The sequence below is a fragment of the Pongo abelii genome, chromosome 6 (assembly GCF_028885655.2).
Source record: "Pongo abelii isolate AG06213 chromosome 6, NHGRI_mPonAbe1-v2.0_pri, whole genome shotgun sequence".
Classification (NCBI taxonomy): domain Eukaryota; kingdom Metazoa; phylum Chordata; class Mammalia; order Primates; family Hominidae; genus Pongo; species Pongo abelii.
Genome location: NC_071991.2, coordinates 140,887,246 through 140,897,509, shown reverse-complemented (window position 1 = coordinate 140,897,509; position 10,264 = coordinate 140,887,246). Strand labels below are relative to the sequence as shown.

The window sequence follows — 10,264 nt, the reverse complement described above, 5'->3', positions numbered from 1 at the left end:
AGGGGAAGGAGCGGGGCGGGGCAAAGGGCGGGGAAAGAGCGAGGGCGGGCGGGTGTGCTCCGTTCGGCCCGGGAATCCGATTGGTTATCGATTCCCGCGGAAATCACCCCGGTGCCTCTCGCGCCCCCTGGCCGGCCTATGGCGATAACTTCACGGAGACGGGCGTGGCTGGAGTTTTGCTTTATTGAAGTTGAACGGTTGGGGCCAGGCTGCGAAGGAGACTGAGAGCGCGACAAGGCCTTGGACAGATGCCCGCGCGGGGAAGGAAGGCTGGCTTAGGAAGGGGCGTCAGCTATGGTTTAGCAGCTTCCAGCGGCCGAAACCTACATCATAGCCGCAGCACACAATTCCAGGAAACCTGGTGCTCAATATTGGGATCTCAGGAATCAGGACCGGCGGCTGGGGTGAAAGCCTAGCGGTCAGAGCGCAGGAGTGAGGCAGAAGCTGTTAGAGACTCTTCGCAAGTGGCCCCGGGGCTACATATGGATGATTCAAGAGGGAGTCTCCTTGCCAGAAAGCTCACGTTTCACTCCTTCTGGCCTTCATACCAACCCATTGTTAAAACTGGAAGTCCCTCCACCTGGGGCCACTGACTCCACTGTTTTCAGATAGGATGGGGACCCTGCACTGGAGACTGCTCTCTACCCCCTGGGCAGGAGAGGCACAGACACTGCTACGCACGCGGAGCAGAGATCACCAGAGCTTTGACTGACTTTGCTCGTCCAGGAGGCTGGGGACATGCGTGCCCATGCTCAGCCCACCCCCTCTGTAGAAACAATTGGTCGCCCATTCTGTTTATAGGAAGTCTTCCATCCTGCACCAGCAGCTGTCCCTAGACAGGGATTGGGAGACATGCAAGTGGCTTGGCTTCCTATTACCTTGTGTTGAAAACACAATAGGCTTTGGGATCAGGAGTTCATTCCAGTTATTTTAATGTTATTTACTAGCAGTGTGCCCTCGTGCACATTATCAAACTCCTCTGACTCTTGGAATCCTCATTTTTCAATAATAACTCACAAAGCTGTCAAGCCTAAGGGATCTAACAGCTCGAACAGCACCTGGAACAGAAGCAATAGCCGCCACTCAGAGGTTACTTCTTCCTTCTCCACCTTCTCTGGATCACCTCCCTACCTCATCCTCAATCTAACGCTGGAAATATTGGATATGGGGTAGGTCACCAAATGTTGCCAGAAGACTCAAATTATGCCACCCATATCTCAGCTGGGAAGGGCTTACCGTGGCCTGACTCTCCTCGGGGTCCAAGTCCCCATTTATGATGTCCAGGCAGAAACATAGTTTGTGACACATAGTAGGCGCTGGAAAATGTTAGTCAAATGAAAGAGGTCTGGTGTGGAGAGAAGAGAAATCTTGGGAGAGTCATTTAAGGGGGTGCCCAGTTGTCTTCATAAAAAACACTGTCATCATCAGGGTGACCAAGGCAGACATCATAGGCAGGGGGTGGAGTCAGAGGCTCTAATCTGGGGACTGCTCCCAAGCTCCGCAGATCAGGAGCAGTGGACACAGCCCGTGGTCCCCGAAGCCGAAGGTTGATTGGAGCTCTTCCAGGGCTTCCTTCCTGGGCCATAGACCCCTCTGAGGCCATTCGCCTCTGTTCCAGTTCGGCTCTCCTGGACCCCTCTGGATGGCTAGGTTGTTCCTCCTCAGGTGCTGGGGGTATCACAACAGTGCTGTAGGGGGGTGGTTGGTCCAACTCTTGGGGGCGGCACTGGGATTCTAGTCCCACCACGGCCTCTTCATAGACTGGCACTTCAAAGGCTTCATTGTCCCTGACGGAAGAGAAATAAGGCCATTGGTGGCTTCCATGAAAGAAGCCCTTTTTCCCTTTTTTGTCTGCTATGGGCAAAAGATCCTCTGTTGGCCTCTGACCCCTCCTCCTGCTGATGCCAATGACAGGAAACCAGAGACTCTATGCCTCAGAGACTACAGGGAGAGAGGGAGGATGGGCCTAAGGTGTATTTCTCTTATGATGCCCACCCTTAACTCACCGTGCATTGCCTGAGGGCCCTGAGATCTCAGTCTGCATTGATTGGAGCTGGGACCGAAGCCCCCATTCCAGAAACCGGACCAGGAGATAGGCAAACAAGAAGAAGCCACCCAATGTGAGAAAGAAATAAGCAACAGGGGTGATGTCCGTCTTTATGCCCAGCAAAGCCAGCCCCAGTAGGAAGGAGGCGCAGCACAGGAGGAGAAGCGGCTTCTCCAGTCTCCCCAGTAAGTACATTGGCACCATGGCCCCTCCCCAGGCTCCTGCAAAAAGACACACAGCTATTGTGTCTACACTAGCAATTGGTGTCATGGCTGTGTCAGATACCAAAGTAACCATATGATATTTCTTTGTTTGGTTTCTAGGTTCTTCAATCTCAAATCAAATAAATAATCTGTACAGTCCCCTCCAGCTCCGAAATTCTCTTTATGTCTTGGAGTGTGTGGAATAGCCAGGAAACCAGCCCAGGAGCTTTGACTCCCAGCCATTCTGTAAGTTGACTGTGTCATGGCTCTGCCTTCTTTCCTTTCTCCTTCCCTGTAGTCTCCCAGCTCTGTCCCTTACCACCATCCAGGATCCGGTCCTGGGCACGCCCTGCCTGGGGCTTCAGTGCACACTGGCATCTCTGGAATTCAGGTGATGGGGCAGGCCCTGCCCTTCCTCTGTTATTGCTCCTACTGGATCTCCACCCCCCACCTCCCCAGCCAGAGGCCCTCAATCCAGCCCTGTTAGAGAAGAGGGGAGGGAGCCCCACTTACCCTGTCTGACTCTGTCTTTTCCTTTCCTCCGGTGTCAGCCCATGCTCCAGGTGGAGGGAGAAAGTGCACACAGGTGCACCAAAGCCACAGGGACGCAACTGCTTGAGAAACAATTGTACAGGCAAAGGCCCAGCACAATGGCCGGAGGCCCTGATAACTCCTGTCCTCTTCTAGACCCCACATCTGCCAGGGCCCTCCTCTACCCTCTGTTGATCCTAACTCATTAAACTCAGTTTGCAAGTTTCCTGCCAGGAGTTAGCCCAGTGGCTGGGAGGCGGTGGGCAGGGGAACCCTTTTCTTTCCTTGTAACAGCAACAACCCGAGGCAGCCCATACCCCAAAAACAGCCTGTCACAAGTTGCCAGCGCTCTGTGTAGCAAAGAATTGCAGATTCCCTCCTCACACTTCGGTCCCAATCCCATGACCCTCCCGACCCTCGCACCCACACCTGTCTCAGGAGTTCGTCGCTCACCTGTCTCCACAGACTGTAGAAAGTAGATGGGGTGGGGGGTGGGGGTAAGGACTGGAGCGGGTAGGTGGAGCCCACTGGCCCCACCCTCTTTTTCTGTCCCAATCCCTCTGTTCTGGCCCAGTCAGTCTCCGCCCCTTTTCTCCCTAAGGCTGACTTCCAACTGCTGAACCTTGATTTGTTCTGGTTTTTACTCTCTCCACCCACCCATACTGTACCCTAATGAGAGTGCACCCCTGACTCCCAATGATCTTTGTACTTAGGACCTGAGTTAGCATTAACCTTTCCCTCTCGGCGCATATTGTATGTTAATTACAGCCCTGGGCAGTTTACCTTCTCTTTGGGTAATTTACCTTGTGCGTCTCTCCCAAGTGACTGGAAGCAGAGACCTCGGCTTATTTAATCTCTGTAGATCATCATACAGTGCACTGCACACAGAAAGTAATGCTGTGGGCACGGAATGGTGTGTCCTGCTTCCATTGCCCAAATGCTATTTTTATGGACTCCCTGTTTTCTGCAGACCTGTCAGAAGTGTTTGTGTGTATACTTCTTGACCCAGTTAACTCTTGAGTCTTCAAGATCCTCCTCCGAGGTGATGCTGCTTTGGAGCCTGCTCCAGTGTATCCACACCGTTCCTTCCTAAGTCTGTCCCAGCATTTACCTGATTATGTAGCATTTTTCTGCTTACTGATTTTCCTTCCACTGTGAGTTTCTCAAGGTGCGTGATTAGTTTTAATCATCTCTGAATCCTGGAAACTAACATGGTTCCTGGCACGTGGTAGGTCACTTAACTAGAAGGCTCCCCTCTCACCAGGCCTCACCACACTTGTGAAGATCCAGGAGCCGTTCTTTTTAGTTGTGGGTCAGGCAGTTAAGTCGGAGTAGGGTAGGTGCTTGGAGGTAGAGAGTGAGTAGAAGCATACTTTGTCCTTGAGCCAGAGAGTGAACAAAACTGGGCCCCGTTCCTTCAGAGGGTGACCAGCAGACAGACCGAGGTAAGCTGCAGACCATGGGCACAAATCCAATCCAGGCTCCCCAGGGACAGCTGGGGTGGGGAAGCATAGCAGAGGGTGTGTGTGTGTGTGAGAGAGAAAGAGACAGAGAGTATGAGAATGAGAATAACTGTCTGTAGTGGTATATAAGTGTGGGCACTGGTGGGATATTGAAGAATCTCTGTCCCAGAGCCCCAGATCGATAGCGGAGAGAGGAAGGAGACATTAACAGGAAGGCTGTGGGAGTCTAAACAAGGTGTGTCTCTATGCAAAGTAGGCACAGGAGTGAGAGGGGGCTGATTGTTGTTCTGTTTCAGCCAATTTCCTCACTGTTCTGCTCATAGGGGGAAAGTACAGTTGGAATCAGGACTGCAGTCTACAGTTAACATATGAATAGAAGGAAATTGGCCAAGGGTCATTGGTGTGTGTGATAGGAAAGGGGGTTTGTTAAGGAGTGAGTTGTGGGGATGGGAAGGTGTAGGCTAAGAGGCACGGGGCCAAAGGGTATGGGCCTGAGGTGTAAGGGGAGAGTCTGGGAGAGGCAGACCTTCGTAGCTTAAGTCTCTTGGTTGCCTGAAGGAGAGTACAATAGACAAGAACTGGATCCCAACTGGAGAGGCTAGGCTGCTGGCTGGCTGTGCCCGTTCATGAATTCTCAATTCCAGTAATGTAAAATCAATTTTTTAAAATTGCATTTGTTAAAAGAAAAAACATGACAATATTTAAAAGCTAAAGAAAAAAATTGTCTATCTTCTTATTATCCTAACACGGCCATTTAAAACATTTATATATTTCTTCCAGACTGTCCACATGCAAACCAGAATATGCTAACCACTTTGTATCTTTAAAAAGTTTTATACTTAATATTGTATATATTTCACCTTGATAAAGACCTTATTGTAGTAATTTCAAACAGCCGTGTAATATTTTATTGAATCGATATGCCATAATTTGATTAATATACCCTCATGATATGTTGCTCAATAGCACTGAGCCTATTTCACTCAATATTTTTGGCCATTAAAAATAATGCAGGTTGCCGGGCGCGGTGGCTCACGCCTGTAATCCCAGTACTTTGGGAGGCCGAGGCGGACGATCGCGAGGTCAGGAGTTCGAGACCAGCCTGGCCAACATGGTGAAAGCCCATCTCTACTAAAAATACAAAAAGGAGCTGGGCATGGAGGTGTGTGCCTGTAATCCCAGCTACTCGGGAGGCTGAGGCAGGAGAATTGCTTGAACCGGGACCCAGGAGGCGGAGGTTGTGGTGAGCCGAGTTTACGCCATTGCACTCCAGCCTGGGCAACAAGAGTGAAACTCTGTCTCAAAAAATAAAATAGTTAAAAAATAATAATAATAATAATGCAGGCTGGGCGCAGTGACTCATGCCTGTAATTGCAACACTTTGGGAGGCTGAGGTGGGCGGATTGCTTGAGCACAGGAGTTTGAGACCAGCCTGGGCAACATGACGAAACCATGTCTCTCCAAAAAAAAAAAAAAATACAAAAATTAGCTGGAGGTGGTGGCACACGCCTATAGTTCCAGCTACACAGGAGGCTGAGGTGGGTGGATTGCTTGAGTCATGGAGGTCGAGGCTTCAGTGAGCCGTGATCATGCCACTGCATTCCAGCCTGTCTGCATTCCAGACCCTGTCTCAAAAATTAATATAATAATAATAATAATAATAATAATATAAGAGACAGAAAGTAGATTAGAGTTTGCTAGGGGTGGGGAGGCAGAGGGAGAAATGGAGAGTAACTGCAAATGACTTTCATATTGGGGTGGTGAAAATTTCTAAAATTATATAATGGTGATGCTTGCACAACTCTGAATAATTCTTAAAAAAACCCCACTGCATTGTACACTTTAAAAGGATGAATTATACCTTTGTCAATCAAGGAAAATGACTGAGGCAAGTCTCAATCATTTTAGGAGGTTTATTTGCCAAAGTTAAGGAACTGCACCCAGGAAACAAGTCTATGCCTTTTTTTAAAGATGATTTTGGTGGCTTCAATATTTAATGCCTTTGTCTGGCTCAGTGAATCTGCATTTTTGCATAAGATAATGTAGATAATAGGGCAGAGGAAACAATCAGATATGCATTTGTCTCAGTGGGCAGAGGGATGACTTTCATTTCTCTCCTGTGTTCCCCCACCTGTGAAGATAAGCTATCAATTTACATTGCCATGGTGAACTTCAGCTGAAATGCTTTAGGGTGAAGATCTTGGGTACCATAAAGAATTTCCTTGTGGGCAAAATGTGAGGGAGGTGTGTAGCTTTTCATCTTTGTAGCCATCTTATTTGGAAACCAAAATGGGGCTGGGTGCAGTGGCTCACGCCTGTAATCCCAGCACTTTGGGAGGCCGAGGTGGGAGGATCAGGATCACGAGGTCAGGAGTTTGAGACCAGCCTGGCTAACATGATGAAACCCCAGCTCTACTAAAAATATAAAAATTAGCCAGCGTGGTGGCATGTGCCTGTAATCCCAGCTACTCGGGAGGCTGAGGCAGGAGAATTGCTTGAACCTGGGAGACGGAGGTTGCAGTGAGCCGAGATCGTGCCACTGCATTCCAGCCTGGGTGACAGAGTGAGACTTGGTCTCAAAAAACAAAAACAAAAACAAAACAAAACAAAAAAAACCAAAGAAACCAAAATGGGAGGCAGGTTTGCATGACCCAGTTCCCAGCTTGACTTTTCCCTCTGGCTTAGTAAGTTTGGGATCCCAAGATTTATTTTCCTTTCACACCTTAAGAAAACTGCTTAAAAACTAATGCAATGAACATCTTATGTATAGTTTTCCTTTTGTTTTGGATTATTTCCTCAGGATGAATTTTAAGAAATGTCATTATCGAGAGACAAGCAATAGGAAAGTTTTTATTGTCCCGAATGCATATGGCCAAATTGCTTCCCAAAGGTTTTGCTTTCCTTTATTTCTTCATCAACTTAATATCCTTAGCAAAACAGGAATGCATCACTTAATTCAATTGTCATCCACTTTCTACTTGCCTGCCTTTGACAAACCCTACTGGAGATGGAATGACTTCTCCTTGCCCACTCTTCCCAGCTCATTTGGGTGGATGACGGTGAAGGGAAGTGGAAGGGCAAGGAGAACAAGGGAGAAGTCAAGCTTATTGCCTCCCACTGTGTGCTTGTCTCTGTGGCTTTGTATTTCTGTGATTTTGTGTTTCAGAATCTGGGAGTGCTTTATAGTATCAACATGTGTAGAATGTTTTGTGCATACTCCTCAGTGTGTTAAATACTTTATACAAATTAACTGATTTAAAATACGTATGCTATACTAAGAGGTAGTTACTGTGATTATGTCCATTTTATAGATGAGGTCAGAAACTTGAGGTATGTGGGTAGCTAATTAAGGGTGGGGTCAGGATTTGAACCCATGGTCTGAACCCAGAATCCTGGCTTTTAAGCACTACGCCATCCCACTCTAAATGCTCTCTTGGGCTGCTCTCAAATGATAATTTAACAAAACACTAGAGGCATTCTGAATCATTATTCTGCTCTTCTCTGGAGGAGTGGTTAGATACTACTTTTCCCCACTATTTGCCATTTTAAGAAAAGGCTGATTTTCAGACAGCAAGGGCAGCCAAGGAGATGATCAGAAGGGAAATTAAGGTTATTGACATATAAGGCAGGATAAGGAAATGAAGATTGCAAGCTCTGTATTGGAAGGCTTACCTTTTATCATCGATTAAGACAACTAAAAAATAGATCAGTTTAAACTGAATAAGCATACAACCCACTGCTGGTGACTTCTAAAAAGATATTGGTGACAATAGATACATACCTTTCTGTAGAATCAATTGATTGGACCCACATACACGATCTCATTTGATCCTTATTAACAATCATTTGGGCTGCCTGATTATCATTTTCATTTTATAGAGGAGGAAACAAGCTCAGAGAAAGTACATGATTTCTTTAGTTAGAAGGAAACTCAGAACCTTGACCTTTTAATTCAGCTGGGCGTGTTTTCCCCTTCAGAAATTGCCTTAGTCACAGCTTCTCCAAAATGTGTAAGGAAGGTGGATAAATGGTTTATCATGACATAGGTGAACAACATTGATATTTTCTAGATGGAAATGCTTTCAAAAAATAATAAATCCTCCAGTATGTAAGGATAAATACATGCACTTACCCCATCAACTAGTTTTAATATTGTAAAACCTCGCTAAACAAGAACTGAGTGAACAATGGGGTTGAGGCTGTCAGTCTAGCTCAGATTTTCGGCATTAAGCCACAAAAACCTTCTGGAATTTGAGAAATTGAGTGTAGTTGTTGCTAAGCAACGACAACAAAAAGAGCATTGTGTTTGTTAGAAATGTCTACAGATAGTGACAGCAGAGTCCCACATGGATATGCCTGTAAATACTAGCAAACAGGAGGCCGTGCAGTTTAAGCACGTGTGTTTTGGCCAACCCTGGTTTTCAAATCTCATTTCTACCACTTACTAGCAGTGTGACCTTGGGCAAGTTACTTAACCTTTCTGAGCTTCGGTTACTAATCTGTAAATTGGTGGAAATAAACCCAAGTATATCACCCCTTTCCCACCCTGCTCCTCCAGCTTGGGGAACTACGGCCAAAGTGAGTCTGGGACTGACTGTAATGCGCACAACTGTGTGTGGGACCAGCGAGGGGCACCATCCTGTCACTGGGACCTGATTTCACCACGGAGCATTTGTTTGTAACTACATTGTACATAGCCCTGTGCTAACTTCTAAGGGCCTCTACCCAGGAGAGGTAACATATTTGATTGTGGTCTCCAGGATTTTCTGATATGGGTAGAGAGATAAGAGACGCATATGAAATAATTAAATAACAATTAAAGACAGTATCTGACAGCCTGGGCAACATAGTGAGACCCTGTCCCTACACACAAAAAACATTAAAAATTAGCCAGGTGCAGTGTTGCCTGCCTGTAATCCTAGCTCTTTGGGAGGCTGATGGGGGAGGATTGTCAGAGCCCAAGAGTTCGAGGTTGCAGAAAACTATGACTGTGCCACTACATTCCAGCCTGGGTGACAAGGCAAGATCCTGTCTTTAAAAAAAAAAGAAGAAGAAGACAGTATCTGAAAAAGTATTAATGTATGTGCCGGGCATGGTGGCTCACGCCTGTAATCCCAGCATTTTGGGAGGCCAAGGCAGGTGGATCATGAGGTCAGGAGTTCGAGACCAGCCTGGCCAACATAGTGAAACCCTGTCTCTACTAAAAATACAAAAATTAGCTGGGCATGGTGGCATGCACCTGTAGTTCCAGCTACTCGGGGGGCTGAGGTAGGAGAATCACTTGAACCTGGGAGGCAGAGGTCGCAGTGAGCTGAGATCGCGCCACTGTACTCCAGCCTGGGCAACAGAGCGAGACTTCGTCAAAAAACAAACAAACAAACATAAAAATTAAATATATGGATTACTAAAGTATAGTTATTTTAGTTAATTAAAAAATGATCTACACTTTTGGTATAAAATTCAACAGGGAAAAAATTATAATAAAGAGTAAGTCTTTTTTATATCCCCAAACCTCAGTCTCTCAGTCCCCTTCCCATAAGGCAATCTCTTTACCAACTATTTCTGGGTACTCCCTCCCCAGAGAGAGACCATAAATATGCAAACATAATATATACAGGCTCTCTTTCTTTATACATGTGGGAGCATGCCATAGATAATGCTTTATATTTTGCTTTTTCCACCTAACAATATATGTTGGAGATTGTGCCTTATCAACATATGTAGATCAATACGTATAGACCATTTTGTTACGAATTACTAAAAGCATACAGAAAAGGGGCCGGGCATGGTGGCTCATGCCTGTAATCCCGGCATTTTGGGAGACTGAGGTGGGCAGATCGCTTTGAGCTCAGGGCTTCGAGACCAGCCTGGGCAACATGGTGGAACCCCGTCTTTAGAAAAAATACAAAAATTAGCCAGGTGTTGGTGGCTCACGCCTATAGTCCCAGCTACATGGGAGGCCGAGGCTGGAGAATCACTTGAGCTCAGGTAGCAGAGGTTGCAGTGAGCCAGGACTGGGC

General features: G+C 46.7%; 1 protein-coding gene and 1 long non-coding RNA gene across 8 annotated transcripts in view; one reads left to right on the top strand and one right to left on the bottom strand.

Annotated features, from left to right (window-relative positions):
• LOC129060506 (uncharacterized) overlaps positions 1–10,264 on the top strand; it is a 253,030-nt gene continuing 242,766 nt past the window's right edge. For 2 of the 4 annotated variants that reach the window (XR_008527289.1, XR_008527288.2), the window contains exons 1-2: positions 1,280–2,232; positions 2,371–2,496. This is a non-coding gene — a long non-coding RNA (uncharacterized LOC129060506). Of the gene's footprint in view, positions 2,233–2,370; positions 2,497–2,801; positions 3,007–10,264 lie in introns of those variants that run through there. The other 2 variants (XR_008527287.1, XR_008527290.2) reach the window with 2 other exon arrangements.
• TMEM139 (transmembrane protein 139) lies at positions 165–3,260 on the bottom strand. Of its 4 annotated transcripts, none has more exons than XR_010140945.1 (4): positions 2,764–2,888; positions 2,007–2,268; positions 1,237–1,787; positions 165–412 (listed from the first exon to the last, which is right to left on the bottom strand). XR_010140945.1 is itself a non-coding variant. In XM_063726185.1 (4 exons), exons 3-4 carry the CDS (start codon positions 2,249–2,251, stop codon positions 1,382–1,384), a joined length of 651 nt encoding a protein of 216 aa, XP_063582255.1. In that variant the 5' UTR covers positions 2,252–2,268; positions 2,764–2,861; positions 3,235–3,260; the 3' UTR covers positions 165–1,381. The 4 variants fall into 4 exon arrangements, 3 of the variants coding, with proteins under 3 accessions (XP_063582255.1, XP_063582256.1, XP_063582254.1); XM_063726185.1 differs by adding an exon at positions 3,235–3,260 and having other exon boundaries at positions 165–1,787; positions 2,764–2,861; XM_063726186.1 differs by adding an exon at positions 3,211–3,230 and having other exon boundaries at positions 165–1,787; positions 2,764–2,861.